We start from the raw sequence: 21,708 nt of genomic DNA, 5'->3' as shown, positions 1-21,708 counted from the left end.
ACAAGCCATGCTCTTGCTTCTCCATCTTTGTTCTGGCTGTTCCCTCTTTCTGGAATGTTCTTCCCCCAGATATTGGCATGGTTGCTCACTCACTCTTATTCAGATCTCAGCTCAAACATCACCCTTCAGCCAGTCCCCCCCTTTTCCGACTAACTAATATAAAATAGCAGCCCCGGGACTTCCCTGGTGCTCCAGTGGATAAGACTCTGCACTCCCAATGCAGGGGTCCTGGGTTCGATCCCTGGTCGGGGAACTAGATCCTGCATGCATGCTGCAACTAAGAGCCCACATGCCACAACTAAGAAGTCCGCATGCCACGACTAAAGATCCTGCATGCCGCAATGAAGATCCCGGGTGCTGCAGCTAAGACCCAGCACAGCCAAAATAAATAATAAATAAATAAATATTTTAAAAAAAGACTGTCACCCATAGAAGTCACAGCTATTAAAAAAGAAAAAAATAGCAGCCCCTTCCACAACTTCATCACTCGAAGCTATTTTACTTTCTTCATAGCACTAACCATTATCTGAAATGATCGTATTTATTTCTTTACTTGTGTATTGTCAACCTTCACCACCAGAATGAAAGCTGTATGGCAGCAGGAACTCTCCCCAGCAGCTAGCACAGAGCCTACCACGTGGTTGCCAGGGCTGCCATGGAAGGTTGTGAAGGTTGTTCACTGCACCAGAGCTCCTGGCTGATGGGCCGGTGGGTGCCAGTATCCAGCCTGCTCTCTGCTCTCCATGCTGTGGGGCATCTAGCAGGTGGCCTTTTGCTATTTTGCAATGCTTGCCATATGGGCTGGCTGTGGCTCTGTGGTGGGCATTTAGTAAGTATTCATTGAATAAATGGCTGACTAATGGATGGGTAGACCTCTACTTGTTTTCTTCTGTGGGACTTCACTCAAATTACCTTCTCATGGCCTCATTTTATTCATCTGTTAAGGAAATAATTAACATCTATCTCATAGTACAGTCAGGAGGATTAAATGAAATAATTCATTAAAAAGCTGGCCCAAATCTGATTACATTTGTAGGACATATCCAGAATAGGCAAATCCATAGAGACAGAGAGCAGATTAGAGGTTGCTGGAGGCTGGGGAGGGGAAAATGAGGAGTGATTGCTGAATGAGTGGGGAGAATCCTTTTGGTGTGAAGAATATGTTTTAGAACTACATAGAGTGATGGTTGTACAACATTCTGAATGTACTAAATGCCACTAAATTGTGCACTGAAATTGACTGATGTGGTGAATTTTTTGTTATGTGAACTAGGTTATGCTATGTGAATACCTCAATTAAAACAACAAGGACAACAACAAAACCACCTGGCACAGTGCCCAGGACATGGTAGGTGCTCAATGAATATCTTTTGAAAACTGTGATTTCCTTTTGCTTCAAAATCAAACCCAAACCCTAAAACTTCCTAGGCTCTTCACTGCCCAATCCAGGATAATCTCCACTTTCCTCTCATTTATTTCAGGAGTATTTATTGTTGTCATTTTAGATATTAGGGATTTGAAGGGGAACAAGACACTCACAGACCCTACTTCCAGAGTTTACAGGCTCATAGGGCACTCTGACAAGTAAAGAGAAAATCACAATGCTGTGTGGTCAGGGCTATGGGGGAGAAGGGCCAGGGTCTTCAGGGGGCATAGAGTGGGGAGGAGGGATCCAGACTAGGGTGCATCTAGATAAAGAGGACCTAAGCTGGGGCCCATGTGATGGGAGGAACAGTCAGCCAGGCGGGAGGTGGGCATGTGGGGGGAGAGGATGAAGGTTAAGGTTGGAGGAAAGCAGGGGTCCCAGGAAGAGCGCATGCAAAGCCTGGGAGATGAGAGCATGGTGGGTTCTAGGAATAGGGAACAGTTTGGTGTGACTGCAGCAGAGAGTGCGAGGTGTAGGTGGGAGAGTTAGGAAGGGGCCATTGGTGGTAGGAGCTCAGACTCGGAGCCAAGATCTTCAAGGTCCTGCATGAACTGGCCTCCACTTTCCAGCCACAGTTCTACCGTGCCCCACTTGCAAGCCCTGGCAGCAGCCGTTGCTCCGCTGTGCCCTGCGGGTTCCTGTGAACTCCTGTGCCAGCATGGCTTAGCTCATGGAACTCTTCCTCCCTTAGATATTTATTGAGAGCCTGCCCTGCGGCAGGTGCTGGGAACCCAGAGACTGTCAAACTTGTTTCCACCCTGGGAGAGCTCCCCTGCTAATCTAGTTGGGGAGGCAGCACAGGAAGAAACAATTACAAGATCGTGAAAGCAATGCTGTGACAGACGGTGCTCTGGGGATGGAGGAGGCGGGGCTTGCCAGGTGGAGGCGGGGCTTGCCAGGGTGGAGGCGGGGCTTGCTGGGTTAGACGGAGGGCTCTGGGAACGTGACTCCGAAGAGGAATAAGGCAAAAGGTAGAGGTTCAGAGCCTAGCTTTGTGGGGTCACAGGATCCTTGAGATCCAGATAGAGGCTTGTACCCTGTCCAGGTAAACACACATACACACAATAACCCCCCCAAGGGCACATACACACTCCTCAAAAGGCCTCTGAACTCACACTCCCCGTTGACCTCCACACACACACACACACACAGACACGCTTACATACACTTTTGCAGGCAGTTTTGCGTCTTCTTGGCCCCTCTGGCTTTGCCTGGAGAATGCCTAGCCCCCTCCCCTCTGGTTCCGGCCGGCCGCCTTCACAGGCCGTCCCTCTTCAACTCTGGACTTCGTACCTGTCACCGGAAATTCACTTGTTTATCAGGGCCGCCAGCTTGAGCAGCTGCCTGCTGAAGACTGCCCCCTCCCTGGATCCCAGCAGCACTAACCCCCCAACCGCCCCCGCCCCCGGCACTGGGGGTGGGGGTGAGGCCTGCGCCAGAAGGTTCTCCGCAATTCTTGGGAATATGTAGCATTAGTCCTCCCTATTGGAGGCTCTGCTCTCCGCCCTCACCTGCGGCTTCGGCCCCGCCTGGCTGCTGCGTCCGCAGGTGAGTCAAGCTGCAGTTCTGGCCCGCCCACCTGGCCGGGTCCTGCCTGCTCTAACTGGAAGCTCCTCCGCGGACTGTGCAGTTCCTACAGGTGGGGAGCAGAGGGAAAGACACTGGGGGGGCCTGGGATGGGGAACCCACAGATCCCCGAGGGCTCCTGGGAGCAGGAAAGGAGCTACAAATCAGGGTGGGGTGTGTGTTTGTCGGTGGAAGAAATGTGACCAGAAGGGGTGGGGTGACAGCCTGAGGGTGTGTGTGTGTGTGTGTGTGTGTGTCCGTCCGTCCTTGGGAAGAATTCACAGGGACAGGGCAGGAAGGAAAGGAGTAGGAGTAAAATCTTAAAAATGTCAGGTTGAATTCAACTCATTTCAATTTAACAAAATCCTTTCTGTTTTTTTTTTTTTTAGGACCCAATGCCTAGTGCCGGGCTCGTGGTAGGCACCCAATGAATGTTTGCTGATGAATGGATGAGTGAATGATTTACTCCTCCTTTCTAATGACCCCCCACCTACCCTCCCCCCATATTCACTCATCTCACAAACATGTGCGGAGCGGCTGACTGCTAAGCTCTCTGCCAGCGCCAGGGTGCACGCTATTCAGCCCAGCCCCTGACCAGGGAGCTGCCCATCTAGTAACTGGCCAGGGCAGTGAAGGGGGTGATGAGGGGGGCCCTGGGACAACCTCACAGGCAGGTATGGTCTGATTTGGCCTTGAGGGATGAGGGACTCAAAAAACTGAGGAGGGGGTGGCTGAGAAACAAGAGGGCAAGGCAGGGTGTGTGTGTGAGTGTGTGTGTGTGTGTGTGTTTGTGTGTGTGTGTGTGTGCGTGTGTGTGTAGGTGTGTGTGGGTAGCACGGGGAGGGAACTGGGGGCTGTGTGCTGGATTGCGAGGCCTTGAAGGATGTGCTGAGGAATCTGCACGCAGCCTTGCGGGCCTGGGGAGCTTGGGCAGGATTTTTAAGCAGGGGAGTAATGGGGTCAGATTTGAGCCATAGGCCCATCACTCTGAGGAATGGATGAGAGGTGAGGAGAGACCAGTTAGGAGGTTATTGCAAGAGTTGAGGTACAAGATGAAGGTGGCTTGGACTGGGGCAGTGGCGGCGGGGCGCAGAGGAGGGGCATAGGCATTCTAGGGATGTTGAGAGGAAGAACTCATGGGGCTTGGTGACAATGTGGAGTTGAGGAGGGAGGGCATCATGACAGTATTGATATTAAAGAGTATGGCCGGGTACTCCCCTAAACTAGGTGCTTCTCTCTTAGGTGCTTTCCTAGCCTGGACACTCCTACCAGGTCCTCCTCTGATTCAGATACCTCCAGCCCCAGCTGTTCCTCCTCCAGGTACTTCTGTAACCCAGATGCTCTTCCTGTAGGTACTCCCCAGAATCAGGTGCTGCTCCCCCAGACACTCCTCTGGCCCAGATGCTCTTCCTCCAGGTATCCTGAGCCTATATGACCTTCCTCCAGATATTCCCTTAATTCAGATGCTCGTCCTTCTCTAGATCCTTCCCAGCCCTAGTGATTCTCAGCCAGATATTTTCCTGATCCAGTTGACTTACATTTGGCTACTGCGCAGAGGTGAAAGGACAAGGAATGTGCCTGAAGGGCTGAGGGTAGCGGTGGTGGGTGTGGACGCAGGGCTTCTGACTCAGGAGCAGAGGGGCCAGGCTGTGTCTGGAGCTTCCTGTCCTGGGTGGAGCCCAGCACCGCCCTCCATGCGTGGTCTCCACTTTGCCCATTACCTCCCAGCAGTTGCTGTCGTCCAACCCCTGGAAGCCAGGCCTGCCTCTGCCCCACCTACCATCCTCAGCTTACCAAGCAGGGGAGCAGCCTGGGCTCTGGGCCCTGGCATCAGAGACCTGGGTTCAAGTCCTGGGACTTTGGCTGAGTTAATTCACCTTTCTGGGCCTCAGAGTCCTCACCTGGAGAGTGGGGATAATGTTTATGCCCACATTACAAGGTCCTGTAAGCACGTTGCCTGTTGACTGAATCATAAGTTGTGCTCAGTAAATTCCAGCATTGAGTTATTTTTCCAGCCACTTCCGGGTGTTCCCTTACAAACAGCCAATTTCCGTGGCTCGGCTTGTTTTTCTCCTGCGGGCAACTGGTTATGGTCAATTGTCCAGTCTCCGGAGTTTGTGCAGCGCCCTCACACAGCTGTGAGTGTGGCCTGGAACATGCGCCCTGTGGCCATCCCTGACATCCAAACGTATGTGTATGTTCCAGGACTCTGTGCCCTGCGACTGCCTGGCGTCTGGGAGTCTCCTCAGAGCCAGGGCTCTTCTGGCAGCGGCTGAGGCTCACCAGTGTCTTCTGGCCCCTCAATGAGTGAGGCAAACCGAAGTGAGTGACAGTGGGAGGGAGGCTGAGGAGGGGATTGGGTACCCCTTAGATGCTGAGGTTGGGGGGAGGAACTTGCCCCACTCCTCTCAGTTTCACCAGGGAGCCAATCCGGGGCCCCATCCCTAACACTGTCCCTTTCTCTGCAGCCACTGGGGGGCCCTCGGAGCTCCCCACAGCATCCGCCGTATCCCCTGGACTGGGCAGCGGGGCCCGGGCATGGCCTGTGCTGGTAGGGGTCGTGCTGGGGGCTGTGGTCCTTTCTCTCCTCATCGCACTTGCCGCCAAATGCCACCTCTGCCGCAAATACCGTGCCGGCTACCAGCACCGCCCGCTGTCTGGGAGAGGGAAAGGGGTCCGCCCCGAGGTGGGTGAAGATGAGGATGACGATGGCTTCATCGAGGACAATTACATTCACCCTGGGGTTGGTGGGCTGGGGACGGAGGGAAGTAGGGACCACTTCTCCCTCTGAGCCCTCATCTTCGGACCCCCCCCACGCACCCCTATGCCTGACAGCTTAAGGTCAGCAGATACTTTGTGGGAACCGCAAGCCTCAGGGACTTGGTGGCTAGGGCTTAAGGGCTGACCAGGGGTAGATCAATCCTCCCTTCCTTGACACTAGCTACCAAAGTGACCATGACCCTCTCTTGCTCAGTAACCCTCAATGGCTCCCTCCTGTTCTTGGGATAAAGCCTACCAAGGCCCTGGCTATGAAATCAGGCCTCTGTCAGCCTTTGGTTTCCTTTCCTGCCTTTCCCTACTTTACTCCCTACTTAACCAATTATTTGTTATTCCTCCCCCACCTACCATGCTGTTTCTCCATGGACCTTTGCTCACCCTCTTCCCTTGTCTCCCTGCCCTTCTCTTCTCCCAAGTCCTTTATGACAGTGATGAGAATCCCTGGCCAGTAGACCCCATGGGGCCTGCCTACCTGCCAGCATTTCAAATGTGCCCAGGTGATAACATCTTAGCAGGTGAAAATCATTGTGCCAAGTTTCTTAGGGAGATTTTTTTCCTATCAATCAAGTGGTAATCTAAATAGTTATAATATATTATGTTTTTCACAGATACTAATAAATCTATTTTCATTTTAAATAAAAATAGGAAGAAGTCACTCATTTTTTATTTTCCTGAACTGAAACTTGTGCATAAACATGTCCCTTGTCGCTCAAAGCCATGACAGTGCTCGGACATCCCCTCCCTGGGACACCTTCCCAGAGCCCCTCCCTTCCTTACCACCTGTGAGTTTCCCTACCAGTCTCTTACCACGTTTAATTTTAATCTTTATTACAATTTGCACTAACCCCTTACCGGGCTAGACTGTGAATTCTCTGAGGCCACAGTCTGCGCCTTCTTCTGTGTCCTCTGAGTCTCTCACACGGCAGATGCTAAATAAATATTTGTTGACTTTGTTGAATTCCCGTGGAGTCTACTGTGGAAGACTTTATCAAGAACCTTGGCAGAGAGGAGAAGGACAGAGTCATGGTTGCTGGGGGGGAGTTTGGGGCAAGGGAGGCAGTTTCAAGATGGCAGAGACTTGAGTTAAGCTTCTTTGGTTGCAAGCAATGGAAAGGAGTTTTGGGGGTGAATTAAAGGGACAGCTGACTCAGGAGGGCAGGAAGCAGGTGGTCCCAGCCGCCTGAGGTCAGGCATGGGACCTCTAGTGCTTTGTCATTTATGGGCACTTATGAGGCTCCATGCCTGGGACTTCCACACCCTTGATTCTGGGTCTCCAGTATTCAGGTGCTAGAATCTGATTGGCCCAGCTTGAGTCAAGGATCTACTACTGCGGGGCTTCCCTGGTGGTGCAGCAGTTGAGAATCCACCTGCCAATGCAGGGGACATGGGTTCGAGCCTTGGTCCGGGAAGATCCCACATGCCGCAGGGCAACTAAGCCCCTGCGCTACAACTACTGAGCCTGCGCGCCATGGCTGCTGAAGCCCGCGTGCCTGGAGCCCGTGCTCCACAAGAGAGGCCACTGCAATGAGAAGCCCGCGCACTGCAACCAGAGACAAGCCCACGCGCAGCAACAAAGACCCAACGCAGCCAAAAAAAAAAAAAAAAAAAGAAAAGTATCTACTACTGACCAGTTCTGTCAGTCAGTTCTGTCCCAGTTCTGACCAGTGGGGGCAGGCTCCTGTAGTCCACTTGTGATTTGGGGAGCCCACCTGTTTGTTCCAGGTCAGTCCCAGCCAGAAAAGGGGAAGTCGTCGGGAACCTGGCAGCCACTCACATGTGTCCACCGGATGCAGTGTTAGCCTTTGAGGAAAGAGCCAGCAGAGAAGGAAAGTGAGGGCTGGCTAATACAGGGGGGTGCTTGAGGAAAAGGCAGGAGGTCAAGGAGGGTTGCAGTGTAGGGTCCAGGGGGCCCGCGCCAGTGATGAAGCTGAAGAGGGAGATGCCGTGCGTGGGGATGGATTGCAGGGGAGAGACCCAGACATGACTAAGGTGTGGTACAGGGAACAGAGAGATTCCAGAGGTGTGACAGGCAGGGTCACATCTGGAAGGGGTGGGGGCGGATGGGAGGGGTGGTTGACAGAACTTCTGGCTGCTGGACATGGGGAGTAGGGAATCAGCGAAGCCACCCTGGTTTCTGACTGGCTGGCTGGGCACTTGAGGAAGAGCAGCTTTCGGGGGAGTGAGGGTTCAATGCCAGACATGGGATTTCCGGGGGAGAGATGCCTGGGGCAGCTGGATTCACAGGGCGAAGGCCGGTCTGTAGATGTGGACTTGGGAATCATTGACAATAGGGTCCCTGAGTCCCTGGGAGGGAATCAGATCACCAGGGAGGGGGCAGGGTAGCGGAGGCGCTGAGGACTGAGCAGGGAAACACTGGCAAAGGAGGGTTCGTCCGCAGAGGAGGATGTGGCAGGAGAGCTTGGCGAGAAGCCGCCAGGGAGGAGGGGAGCCCAACCCCAGCCATTGTTCCTCAGTCCCGAGACAGCTGCCCCCCTCGCAGGCCCGGGAAGGCCCTGTGTGGGCCCCAGCCCGAGACCCCGGAGAGGAGGCTGAGTAGCAGAGCGTGTCCTGGCCTCCGGTGGGGGAGCTGCTGGGAACCCAGGTGGGTCTGTCCCCTGCCCTCATGCGTTCCCAAGGTCCACCTGGAGGGGCTGCCCTGCCTGCAGTTCGGGGCTAGGAAAGAGCTCGGCTGTCCCCGTTTTCACATCTTCCTGGGGACTTGGGTCAGAACCTCTGAGGGATCCAGGAGGAGGTAAGGGCCCAACCCCAGATTAGAAGTCACTTTTCTGAGCCCAGCACCAAGAAGGGTTGGCAGGGAAGGCTTCCTCTCAGAACCTGCTGTGGGTGGCAGGAAACTTGGACCCTGAGAGCAGCCCTGCTGGATTCCCCTGAGGAATGGTTCCCACTGAGCTCTGCATGCCTGGCCCCAGGCACGAAGAGGGAGCACCACCTGGGTCCACAGGTTCAAAGGCCCAGGGATGCTGGAACTGCTGGGAGACCTGGCACTCAGCCAGGCTTCCCTCTGGTCTGCCCTCCTCTGGCTTCAGACCCTGATCCCAGCCCATCTCTGCCCCCAGCCCTGCACCCTGTCCTTACCCCTCAGCAGCTGGCATCACCTTCTCTTCCCAGGGAGCCCCAACCTAGACCTGACTGCAGAGGACAGCCTAGCTTCCTGGCTGTCTCATCCTGCTGCCCCCAGAGTAAGGCCACATCCATTGTCCTTGTGTGGAGGCCAAAGACAGGGGTCACACAAGCCACGGACATGAAGTTGAAGAAGCCCAGCGGAGCAGTAAACTGAGTTGAGAGCACAGACTATCTGGATTCAAATCCCAGTTCTGCCATCTTCCTGCTGTGTGACCTTGGGCAAGTTACTTACCCCCTCAGCACTCCAATTTCTTCTCAGTAAAATGAGGATCATAATAGTACTTGCCTCACACAATTTTAGAAGGATTGCATGAGTGACGTGTAAAGTAGAACAGAGCAAGCATCTGCAAGTATTAGCCATATCTGTATGGGCACCGCCAGGGCAATTGCTCCCCAGGACAGGTGATCAGTCTTAATCCTGAAGGAGGAGCTCGCCATGCCTCCTCCTCCTCACTCTCTCCAGGCTGGGATTTGAACTTCTCTGTTTCCCAGGACTCAGGTCAGAAGATCCAGTTCAGAACAGCAAAGGACTTGAATTAGAAGTTCTGATGCTGTAGAATATAAAAATAACGACAACAATAACAATAATAATACTGATGTGTTAGCACTTCCTGACAACCGCCCTGCTAGGCAGGCACCCCATTTTATAGACTGAGAAGTTGAGGCTTAAACAAGTTAACTGCAGCGTGCCTGCTTCACTCAGCAATAACGCCCTTATCTCACCTCTAAGTCATGATCAAACAGACCCAGTGAAGGAATCTCCTGGTAGCTGGACTTGTTCCCACCCTGCCTGGGCTGGCGCCCCTCTGCCCCGTGTGAATGGGGGCCGAGAAGTTCCAGGTTTGGGAGAGCAGGCTGTGAGGGTAGAAGTGGTATGTCCCATCCCTGGCTGGGGAGGGGACCAGAGTGGGCTGGTCTCTGCTATGCCCAGGGCAGTCTCACAGGTCCTGGGGAGCAGTCAGTGTGCAAGAACTGAGCTTGTGTTGGTCCCCCGAGGCCTGGAGGAAGCTCCTCGAGGGGGGCCTGAGGTCTCAGGTGGGGTGTGACTGAATATGATGGAAGGACCACCTGGACTGGAACACATTTGGAAATTTCAGGAACATGTTCTTCCAGGATCCAGCATCCAGGTGGCCCAGGAGGAACATGTGGCAGGTCTCTCTCCCTCCACCTTGCCTGCCGCCCAGTGGGAGCTTCTAGGAGATCCAGACCTCTCTGTGCCGTCTCCATCAGCTCCTCTTGTCTTTTCCCCCAGCATCAGTTTAGATTACAGGGCCCTTTATGTCAGCCTCCCTCTTGCTAGTATCCTCAGCTTACCTGCCCTGTCATGTCACCATTACACACTCCAGGTGACACTCCAACCTGAGGCCTGCATCCCGCCCTCCGCGTGCTGTTGAGGAACCCCCCCTTCGCTGCCCCCATCGCCCAGGCCGTGCTTCCGTTCCTGCCTGTTCTCCAGCCTCCCACGGGCTCTCAGAGCCTTCAGCAACCTCGCTGTTTTCTTGGTTATTCTCGGCAGCAGCTCCTTAAAATGGCCTCTGCCTCACAGAGAGAGTAGTTGTCAGTTTCCTGCTACAAAACCCACAGACCTTCCTGTCCACAGTCAAAAACACTATCAAAATCAAAATCAAAATAGCATCATGACCCCAATCCCTCCATTGTGGGCTCGGATCCACCCTCCCCGCCTCCCCGCTCAGGGACTTGAAGACTGGCTTCTTCTCTGCCTTGTGTCTTCAACTTCTCTTTCAATCAACGTGGACCCATCACATCTGTCCTATCCTAAAAAAGCTCCTCCAGGGAGTTAGTCACAAAGACCTGTCGGTCCCACCTTCTGAGCATCCATCAAACCTGTCCTGTCTGACTCTGTCCCAGCCGCCACCCCCTTGTCCGAGCCGCGTCATCTCGCATCTGGAGGTGGCATCAATCCACCGACTGATTTCCCTGCCTCCATTTTTACCCCTTCCAATTAATCCTAATTGTCTTAAAATACAATTCCGGCCAGGCCATCCCTCTGCTTACAATCCTTCACTGGATTCCTCTTGGCCTTAAGAAACTGTGCTACCTGCTAGGGAGCCTCTGAAACCTGGGAGGGGCCCAGAGATCCCCCCAGCCTCACCCTTGCCCCTTGCCAGCTGATACTCCATGTTCCCACCACCCAAACCTTCTGTGGTTCCTCGAAGGAACCAATTCTTTTGTCTCTGGGCCCTTCTGCTATTCCTTCTTTCTGGGATTCTCTTCCCAACCTTCTTGGCCAGCTGATTCTCATCCCTCAGGGGCCAGCTGAGATGGCATTTCTGGGGCTGTTTGGTCTTTTTTTTTTTTTTTTCTGCTAAGACCAATCCCAGCTTCACACTGCAGCCCGCGAGTCCCCAATCCTATTCTGCTCAGAGTACTCCCCTAATTAAAATCTTTCCATGTTTCTCAGTGTCCCGAGGACAAAGTCCACATTCCTCAGCTGGGCTGACAAGACCACTTGACAGACAGGAGTAAAGGAGGCATGATTTCACAGGAGCAAGGTGGAGGCTTCCCACCCCACGACTCTTATTTTCTCATGGGGAGCGAGGGAGGCCAAGTCGTCTGCAGAGAGCAGTGTTGGGGGCTGTGAAGGGGTGATGTTGTGGTGTGAAGGGAGTGGAGAGAACTTGAGGGCTATGTGGGAGCAGGAGCTGGCCGGGGAAACAGTGTAACTGGTGAGCCGAGTTTCAGACCTGGTTGAGGTTGGTGATGGGGAATCACGGTGACAACAGGCTGCCCAGCTGTGCAGATTTCTCTAGTAGCTGGTCGGTGTGAGGGTTTATCCAAGGAGGGGATTTTGCCGGGAGGGTGGGACCAAAGGTCAGGGGGCTAAGTTGTTGAGGACTCTGTCAAGGAGTGGGTGACATGATGGGTCACAGAATCTGAGCCAGATGGGAGATGAAAACAGAATGGGCTGCTTTAGAGGGACAGAGAGAGAGCAGAGGGGCCAGTGGATGACTGGTTGCCATGGGGACCAAGATGGGGTTTAGTGCACAGCTTTGAGCACACAAGCTGGAGGTGGGAGGTTGTGGGGTCGGCTTTAGTGAATCAGGAAGTATTAGCATTTCTGCCCCACCTGGGCCTCCACCCAGCTCCTACCATCCTTCTCATGTTGTAGCTGGGTGTGTACATGCCGACTTCCACTGCCCTTTGGAATAGGTCCACAGTGTCCTCTGTGGGCATTAACCATGCTCCTCATCTGGCATCCTTCCCAGGAGAGGCTGACACGGGCCTGGCCTACAGTAGCTGCTCGTCTAGACATTTTCCTGTGTAACTCTTCCCCCCTCCTAATTTTCTGTGTTTCTGTTTTCCTTTAGTTTCTTAAAAGAAATATCGTGAAAGAGTCTAACCCTGTCTTAGCTGAAAAGAAACAGGATTTATCCCTGTTTAACAGGAGGAAGAGGCATTCTGTGGTCCTCTAATGGCCCAGGAATTAGGTGATAGTGAGAGCTCCCTCTTGGGAGCCCGGGAAGAATGAGAGTTTCTGGGGAAGACAGTGCGGGGCCTCAGGAGGGAAAGATTCAGGGCCAACAGCGGACAATGGCCTAACTTCCCTACCCTTCCCGGTTATAGGTGGGTCTCACCAAGCCGAGTTCTTCATCCGCCCATTCACACCCTACCATGTGCCCAGGCCCGTGCCAGGACCCCCCGTGGTGGAGTCACGACAATGGTGCAGCGTGGCTGGCTCGTGGGTGTGCTGAGAAGAGAGGGAGGCCTGTCGTTTTGGGGGTTCTGCACACTAGCCTGCATAAGCAGGGGGGAACCTCGGCACCTGAGGTCTCTAACCTGGATGCTGGGTGGAGGGTGAGACAGGGACCTAGGTCAGGGTAGAGAGGAGAGGGGCTCACATTTGAATATGCGGAGTCTGAGGTGCACGGAATTCCCGGTGCACTTGGACTTGCCCTATTCTCTCTGCTCACGTTTCTCCCTCCCAGGCCTGGCAACACCCTTTCCCTCATCCGTCGGCTTAGTGTTTTCTCCAGGAAACTGCCTTGATCTTGGCAAGTTGAAAGCAATTTTCTCCTGTCAGAGCCTCTGTAGCTCCACATTTAACACCTCCTAGGCAACACGTCTGTCTGGCTTCCCGGCCTCTCTTGGTGTCCCCCGTGGGGCCTCCTATAATCTTCATTTTGTGAAGCAGCAAGTGATGAAACAGTAACTGGCGCTCTTGGGCGTTCCTCCAGTGGACCTCTGTCCTTGTCACACAGGAAGTGCCCCTGCATCCAGAAAGGGAGAGCCCTTCCAGGGCTGACCCCAATCAGGCAGGTACTCTCATGCCCAAGCGGGCATCCAACACCCCTCCCGTGCCTGGAAACCCAGAGGTAGGTCAGCCGGTGCTGCAACTACACAGAACAGGATGTTCTGGTTTCAGAGGTGGGGTTAGGAGCTGCAGCCTCCAGAGAAACCAGGCGATAAAACCCCAATACTTCAGGCTTCATCTGGAACCAGCACATAAGCAAATGAGGACTCACCATCCTCCCCTGCCCACAACACCCTCTCCCTGGGACCAGAGACGCACTACCTTCCTGAGGCTAAGCATCCCCTCATCCCGTCTCCCCTCAGGCCTCCTAGTACCTATGAGGAGAGACCACAGGTCTGGCTGAGGACACCTTCAAGGCACCTTAGGTCAGCCTGAGGTAGGCACGACGTGTTCCCTTTGGGAGGGGTGGCTGGTGGGGAGGGGAGGGGAGGGGGAGGGGAGGGAAGGTCTCTAGGTGAGATGGTGAGATAAAGACAATACCACTAACAGCAGCCACCACTTTTATTGCACATCTGCCGTGTGCCCGGTCCTTCTATACATAATGTCATTTGATCCTAACAATTGATGACCGTGACCATGACGCTCAAGAAACCGGGGCTCAGAGAGGTTAAGCCACTTGCCCAAGGCCCCCAGCTGGTGAGTGGTAGAGGGGGGGACTGCAGCCCAGGCCTGTCACGCCGGAGCCTGTGTTCTGTCCACTCTGTCACCATTCAGTCTCCTTGATAAAGGGGCTCACTGGCGCAGCCTCTGGGGCGGGCAGCAGCCTCTCCTGGGGAAATCCCTGACAGGTGTTACAGGGCAGAGTTGCCCTTGAGGGGTGTTAGGGATAGGGGCCAGGGATCTTCAGGGATCCCAGACCCTTCTCTGCCTAGAGGCCCCGGACACAGACAGGCAGACTGACGGTTCCACGAGCTCCAAGGAGAAGCAGTTCCCTCCTTGTGACGTGGGCGTGTGGGTGCAAGTCGGCCCCTCATCACGGTCACACGGTCCCTCAGAGGGCTGGGCAGTCCTGGGGGCACCCACGCAGTCACTCTCCCCTTGGTGCGTGTGCGCACACGTGTTGGCACACACCCTCACTCGCGCCCGGGCACGGCTCTGTGGAGGCTGAGGCGGGTCGCGGGAAGGAGGGCCCGGGCTCGGTCAGATGAGGCTGGCGATGCTGGACGTGGTCTCGTGACGCTGGCCAGCGGACAACCGCCCTGAGATGCTGAAGACGCTGCCATTCCCACTGCGGTCACTGCGGGCGGAGGGGGCGGCCGCACGGGGGCGGGGACAGTGTCCGCTCACGGCCACCTGATACAGCAGCAGGCCCAGCAGGAAGAGCGCACCTGAGGCAGCCAGGGTGACGCCCACGAACAGCATGGCGGCCAGCGGCCGGGCGGGGGGCAGGGGCGGCGGCCAGCCCTGCCAGCGTCAGGCCGGTGACCAGCAGCACCAGGCCGCTGAGCAGCGCCACCAGGGCGTCAGCCCCGCCGCCGCTGCGGAGCAGGGCCACGTGGCGAGGATGGCGGATGCAGTTCATGTCCTGCACGGCCGAGCTCATCAGCTGCTTAACCAGGACCAGCAGGGCCAGCAGGCAGAGCGCTGTGCCCACCGCCAGGCGCCACTCGCCCGAGCGGCTGCTGGTGGAGGACAGCAGGGCCACGCCACCCGCCCCACAGCCCGCCACGAGGCCCACAGCCACGGCGAAGCAGAGCGCCGAGCGCCGCGGCTGCTGGGACCACCACAGCTCCACCTGCTCCGCCAGCACATCCGGCGGCAGCCCCCGGCCCGGCGGGGCCTGAGCCTCTCTCTCAGACATGGCTGATCGGGCACGAGTAAGGGCAGAGGGCTGCGTCAGGGGGCAGAGGTACGGATCATGGCCTGGAGCCCCCACTACCTGCGCGGCAGCCAGAGGCCCAGAGTCCTGTTCCTCGCACGGTCCAGGGGATGGTCACCATCACCTGCAGGGGGGAGAATCACACTTGCTATCTCCCCGGCCCACCTGCCCCTTATGGTCTCTCCTGGGAGCCTTGGGGATGGTCCCTGGGAATCCTCCCATGTCCCCTGCAACCAACCCCCCCGCCCCCAGGAAAACCTCCTCCCTAGCACTGCCCCCTCGGGAATGCCTCTCCAGAGATCTCAGGAGAGCTCCCTCCACCCAAAGCACCCTCACCCATCCAGGGAACCCCCTGCCCAGTCCCTGACCTCTCTGGCTCTGGCTGTCTCAGTTGCCTGTCCCATCCCGGCTGGCCAAGGGAGCTGGTGCCACGGTGGACGATGGGACTGGACGGAGACCCAGAGATAAAGCCTCATTCAGGATCTGACTCACATGGCCTCAGCTGTCACCGCTGGCTCCTGCGGGGAGGGTTGTGGGGAGGGAGGGGGCTTATGACTTAACCCTTCTGCAACCAGCTGGCTGACTCTGAATCATCTCTCTTTGGGCTGCGACTCCTTCTCCGCGAGTCAGGATCTGACCCCCAACACTCCATCCCACCTCACAGGCATGGCTGCTGGTTCCCAAATCCCTCTCTCTCTCAAACCCAGATCTCCCTCCCAAGCTCCAAGACCCATAAGGCAATTGTCACCTTGATGTCCCACAGGCACCTCTGATGCAACAGCTCCCAACCCAAGCTCGTCATCTTCCTGCAAACCCCCTCCTCTCTCATGTCTCTCCCTTGTGCATGTCACCTCTAAACATTTCTCTATCCCACTCTCTGCCCTCATCCTCCTGCGCTTCAACCTCCCTCCCCTCAACTTCCTCACTGGTCTTCCTGCTTCCCCCACTCTTCTCCCTCTCACCGCACTCCCATGCCATCCTCCTCCACGATTTCTCTAAAGTGGTACAAAGGGAAGGAGGGCTTTGGACTGGACCCCCAGCTGCAGTCCCTGCCACCGTGGGTACGTGGGCGAGGGACCTCGCAGTGGTTCCTCATTGAACACGTCCTCCAGAGGCCAGTCAGCGTGACTCCCACTGGGCAAAGTACAGCAGCCCGGCCCCTGCCCTCAGGGAGCCCCAGTTTATAGCAGGTGTGTTCCTGTGATGAGTGCTGGCTGTGGGTTAGTCAGAAGAGGGGCTTGGGGGAGGTCAGAGAAGCCCCCAGCAAGTTCACCTCTTGGAGCTCAGGCTCCTTATCTGAAAAGTGAGGACGATAACTTTTATCTTGAGGGGTGGGGGCATTAAAATCTCCAGGTCAGAATTCCAGTGGGAATTCTAGGGCCCGCATAGATGCCCAGAGCATGCTTTCTGAATAAAAGAACACAACATTCTCTCCTCCCATTTAGGACGGGACACCTGCTTTATATATAGGACGCAGGTCCTGGATCATTCGGGACTATGACTTCATGGCTGTACGTGGGTTACACCTCTGATGAGGTGTCCGTCTTCCACAATCCCTCAGCAGGGGTTGCCCGGCACACGAGGTAGGAGGGGCAGCTGCAGGTGCCCCCAAGGGAGGTGGGGGAGGGGCCGGGGGAGGGGCCCTGGAATCAGTCCCAGCATTCCCCAGGGCTGTGACTTCATGGGTCTGAAAGTGCTTGCACAGGTGTGCCGGCACCATGGGGCCAGGCTGGGGGTGGGGTGGAGGCGCTCAGGGGAAAAGCCAGTGGGAGACAGTGAATGGTGGGGGTAGGGGGGACCACAGGGCACTCACAAGAAGCCTGGAGGTGCTGGATCCGATCTGAGCAGGCAGGGCGGGCAGGTGGGGCAGTCCAGCTCTGTTTCCGGGGAGGCGCTTCACCTGCCTGACCTGCACCTGGGTGAGCTCAGGCGGGGCGGGGGGGGGGGGGCGGGGGAGGAGGATCAACAGGTGTTTCCAAGGCAGGGCCTGAGCCGATTGGCTGACGTGGCGTTGCTCCTTCTGCTGGGCTGAGGCATTCCTGGGAAGGGAGGGGCTTCTGTCTCTTGCTGTTAGGGCACGAATGCAATTTCCAGACCTGGGCAGCAGGAGGAATGTTGTCCATCTGCCCCAGAGCCGGGGCCTGAGCCCATCCCCCAGCTCCAACCCAATTTAGCTTTAGTTCCAGCCTTAAACCCAATCCCAGCCCCAGCTGCAGTTTCAAACCCTAACTAGAACTCCTAGCTCCAACCGAGGCCCCTACCCCACATCTCAGCCCCAACCCTGAATCTCAAATCCCAGCCCTGACGCCCCAGCCCCGACGCCCCAGCCCCATTTCCAAATCCAGTTCCAGTCCCAGCCCCAGATCCCAACCCCAAATCTGGCTTGAAACCTCAGCTCCAAATGCTGGAATTAGATCTTAGATGGCAGCCTCATCCTTGGCCCCAACCTTGACCCATGTTCCTGAATCCAGCCCCCAAATCCCGACTCCAAGCTCAAATCCTGCCTCAGCCCCAAACTGCAACACCAGCTGGCCCCCAAACTCAGCCCCAGTAACTCCATCCCTTGGTGCTTTCCCCTGGGCCGGAGCCCCACAAGCCCCTAGCCCATTCTCCTTCAAAGCCTCAAGGGCCTGACCAAGGTAGGTTTGCCCCACGTTTTGGCCCCCCTGAGGAGGCAGGATTTGAGTGCACAGGGAGGAGGGGGTAAAGGCTTTTCAGGTGGGAAACAGGAGCTCCCTTGCTTAAAACACTTGCAGAATAAACACTTGGGGATAAATGCCATATTCCTTTACAAGGCTCACAGAACCCCTGCCATCCACAGCAGGCCAGTCATTTGCCCCTGGCCCCTGCCCTCCAGGCAGAATGCCTGTCTTTCAGTTATGTATGCTCTGCACTGCTCTGCCCTTCCGCTTAGTTTCTGAACTCAGAGTTCTCTCTCCCTGGGATATTTACCACGCCCCACCCCCAGCCTTGGTCTGGCTAACTCAAATTCTTCAACTGAGATGTCACCTCCTCCAGGAAGCCCTCCTTGACCTCTAGGCTGGTTCAGGTGCCTCTTTGGGGCACCTATGGCCCCCATGCTTCCCCCACAACTGCTCTTACTGCATGTGCTGTGATTGCCCTATTTATTCACCTGTCATCCCCCACTAGACGTGGGGTTCCCAGTGGGTGCAGATTTAGTGCCCGTTTTGCTAACCCTCATGAGCTCAGCAGCCAGCACTGTGCCTGGCACATGGGAAGTATTCAGTAAACATGTGTTGAATGAATGAACGTGTGAACTGCCAGATGTGGGGCTACGCAGGGAGCTTGTGAGAGGAAGCTGGAAAGGCAAGTTTGGCTCAGGTGGCACAGGGCCTTGAATGCCTTGGTGAGGCATTTGGACTCATCTGAGGTACTCATGGAGGGTTCCAAAGTATAATGAGGACATGGCCAGGGCTCTGCTTCTAACAGGCGAATCTGGTACCACACACTACACGATGGGCGGGGGGCGGGGAGGCTAGTTGGAGGTGGTTGTCGCCTGGATTGAACCCCTTGTAATGCCTCCTGCTGTCTCTCCTTTTGGTGTGTATGAAATAGACAAGAAAAACAAAATCAAAGTTATCTTTCCATTATCAGCTCACAAAATAATTATGCTGGACCTGTCCATGCTTCTCTTTGCTTTGCTCGGTGGAGATGATTGGGGGCCTGGTCATAACTCTAGAGCAGCACCGTCCAATAGAAATATAACACGAGCCACATATGTAATTTTTTTTTTTTAATGATATTCTTGTCTGCTTACATTCTTTTTATGTATGTATGTATGTATGTATGTATGTATGTATGGCTGTGTTGGGTCTTCGTTTCTGTGCGAGGGCTTTCTCTAGTTGTGGCAAGCGGGGGCCACTCTTCATCGCGGTGCGTGGGCCTCTCACTATCGCGGCCTCTCGTTGCCGCGCACAGGCTCCAGACGCGCAGGCTCAGTAATTGTGGCTCACGGGCCGAGTTGCTCCGCGGCATGTGGGATCTTCCCAGACCAGGGCTCGAACCCGCGTTCTCTGCATTGGCAGGCAGATTCTCAACCACTGCGCCACCAGGGAAGCCCCACATATGTAATTTTAAAATGTAAAATCGTCTAGTAATCATGTGAAAAAAGTAAAGAGAAACAGGTGAAATTAATACAGTGAAATTTCAATTTAAGCCCCAAATATTTTCATTTTAATACACAAGGGATTGAGCTCTTTCAGTCTTTTATTTCGTCTTGAAAATTCGCTGTGTATTTTATGCTTACAGTGCATCTCAGCTCAGACTAGCCACATGTCTAACGCTCGCCACGTGTGGCTTGCAGATCCCTTACTAGATGGTTCTTCCCCTCAAGGAGAGGTAGGGCAGGCTGGATCTTGGGGACAAACATGTGGGTTTGCCACTTTGCAAAGCATTATAGAGGCGTTCCCTGCCCTGGGGTGAGCGGGGAAGAAGGGGCCTGGCAGGGCTCAGTGACTGTGTATTCCTCTTGCCCCTCTGACATTTATTTTCCTCCTGGTCCCAAGGAGGGACCGGTCCCAGCCAGACCCATCCAGGGTCCAGCTGTCCTGGATAGAGCTGGGCGGGGGGAAGTCATGAGATCCACGCCCCCCTGCCCTCCACCGGCTTCCCCTGCGGGTTTGAAGGGAATTTTTTGGGTGGAGGGAACAAAGCCTAAAAGCTTCCAGTTTAAACATTGATTGGGTGAGACTTTGTTCTCATTCTGGGTCTTATCGAATAACTTGGAGTTAAAGTGGACAGGCAGGCTCCTCACAGGGCTGTTGAACTCTGTCCCCAAAGCAGAGGCTGCTGAGGCAGCTCAGATGGGCGGTACTGAAGGCAGGGGGAGGAGGTGGCAGTGGGCAGAGAGCGTGAGGTGTGGATTCTAACTGATCCCTTAGACCAGCGGTCCCCAACCTTTTTGGCACCAGGGACCGCTTTTGTGGAAGACAATTTTCCCACGGACTTGGGGGTGGGGTGGGGGGATGGTTCCGGCGGTAATGCCAGCGATGGGGATCGGTGGGGAGCGGCAGATGAGGCTTCGCTCACTTGCCCACTGCTTACCTCCTGCTGTGCGGCCCGGTTCCTAATAGGCCTTGGACGTGGCCCGGGGGTTGGGGACCCCTGTGTTAGACGGTGGGAGGACCCAGGAGAAGGGAGAGGCCCTGTAGCCCAGCCTCCCCGCTTCAGCCAAGTTCCCACCTCAGGCTATTCTCCACCCAGTAGCTAGAGTGATCCTGTGATAAGGTAGAGCAGGTAAAGTCACTGCTGTGCTTAAATTCCTCCAATGGCCTGTCTTACCCAGAGAAACAGCCAGAGTCCTCCCACAATCTCTAAGGCCTTCTCTGACTTCACCCCCCGCTGTCCCTCTTCTGCTTGTGCTTGCTCAGAGCCTTTGCACTGGCTGTTCCCTCTGCCTGGAGCTCTTTCCTCCCACATGGCTCCCTCCCTCACCTTTCTTCAGGAAGGTGCTCAAATGTCACCCTCTCAGTGAGGCTTCCTTCCTGTGTCTAAAATCACAGGCTTCCCCGTACTTCCTACCTCCCTGCCCTTCATTCTTTGATTTCCTTTATTCTCTCATGTTTCTCCTTAGCACTTGTCGCTGTCAAATATGCTATATATTCTTATCTGTCTGGAATATTGTCTGTCTACCGCCCTGGAAGATAAGCTTCTTGAACGGAGTGATTTATGCATTCTAGCTCCTAGAACAGGCCTGGCATATAATACGTGTTCAAGGAATGCTTGTGAATGAAAGCATGAACAGTGGAGAGAATATTGGTTTTGGAACTAGATTGACCTTGAAGGTCCCAGTCCCAGCTCTAGCTCTGCAACCTTAGAAAAATGGCTTAAACTCCGTGGGTCCCAGTCTATTCATTTGTAAAATGGGGACAATAATACCTAGTCTAAATAGTTGGGGGGGAGGCGATAAATAATATAATCCATCCAGCAAACATTTACTGTTTCCCTTCTCTGGACCAGGGATTGTGCAGATGCTGGAGACAGTGGTGAGCAAAAGAGGTCCCATCCCTGCCACCCTGAAAGGCAGTTGGAGAATAAAGGGCTTAAAGCACAGGTGCAACACCAGGTCTTCAATGGCTCCAGGTCACCTGCCCCCACCCCATGTTCCATGACTGACAGTTGCCCCAGACGGACATCTTTTGGAATATCTGCTCCACTCACAATGACCAACTTCACTACAGGGATGAACCCCAGTAACCAGGATTCTATTCTGTGACCCACCCCTATGGGTACAGTTGATTGGATAGCGGTGAGCTCCAGACTCAAGATAGGCCCCAAATATTCTCCTTGGGCAATTTAAAGTTAGACTAGAGACTCCATGTCAGCCTTGGGGCATCTACTTATGGGATGCTAAGGGTCCCCTTCTGCCAGCTGTACTGGCAATGGGAGGCTGGTCTATAGAGAGGCAAGAATAAGAGAGGGAGAGGGGGTTCCCGCCATGTCCCAGGTCTTAGTTCAAGTCCTTCTTGAGGTCTGGTTGTATCTCAGCCCTGAGATTCCATGACACACCAGGAGAGACCGGGGGCTTAATATTTGTTATTTGGGTATTAGAAGGGTGTCTGGCTTCTGCAGGTGGGAGAAGACAGGGACATCTGGGTTCTTAGTGCATAAAAAACCACTTCTCCTGGTATGTGTGGCTGGGCCACCCAGTATGGGGTCTAGAGGAAGAGGTGCCCCCCAGAA

The 21,708-nt window shown here is 54.9% G+C and overlaps 2 protein-coding genes across 10 annotated transcripts; one reads left to right on the top strand and one right to left on the bottom strand.

Annotated features, from left to right (window-relative positions):
• The first annotated feature begins 2,598 nt into the window (after positions 1-2,598).
• C1H1orf210 (chromosome 1 C1orf210 homolog) lies at positions 2,599-6,728 on the top strand. Of its 9 annotated transcripts, none has more exons than XM_007164623.2 (5): positions 2,599-2,974; positions 3,382-3,408; positions 4,235-4,312; positions 5,198-5,314; positions 5,461-6,728. In XM_007164623.2, the coding sequence occupies exons 4-5, from the start codon at positions 5,296-5,298 to the stop codon at positions 5,781-5,783; spliced, it is 342 nt and encodes a 113-aa protein (XP_007164685.2). In that variant the 5' UTR covers positions 2,599-2,974; positions 3,382-3,408; positions 4,235-4,312; positions 5,198-5,295; the 3' UTR covers positions 5,784-6,728. The 9 variants fall into 9 exon arrangements, with proteins under 9 accessions (XP_007164685.2, XP_007164686.2, XP_007164690.2 ...); XM_007164622.2 differs by lacking the exon at positions 2,599-2,974 and adding an exon at positions 2,986-3,065; XM_007164624.2 differs by lacking the exon at positions 3,382-3,408.
• Positions 6,729-13,670: 6,942 nt separating this feature from the next.
• Positions 13,671-16,933, bottom strand: TMEM125 (transmembrane protein 125). Its single transcript, XM_057525930.1, is given in 4 exon segments — positions 13,671-14,570; positions 14,572-15,130; positions 15,375-15,524; positions 16,820-16,933. Coding segments are annotated over 2 exon segments (660 nt in total). The 5' UTR covers positions 14,989-15,130; positions 15,375-15,524; positions 16,820-16,933; the 3' UTR covers positions 13,671-14,327.
• Positions 16,934-21,708: the final 4,775 nt, after the last annotated feature.

Source organism: Balaenoptera acutorostrata, chromosome 1 (assembly GCF_949987535.1).
Source record: "Balaenoptera acutorostrata chromosome 1, mBalAcu1.1, whole genome shotgun sequence".
Lineage (NCBI taxonomy): Eukaryota > Metazoa > Chordata > Mammalia > Artiodactyla > Balaenopteridae > Balaenoptera > Balaenoptera acutorostrata.
Note: the sequence above shows the minus strand (reverse complement) of the source record. Positions and strands in the feature narration are given on the sequence as shown.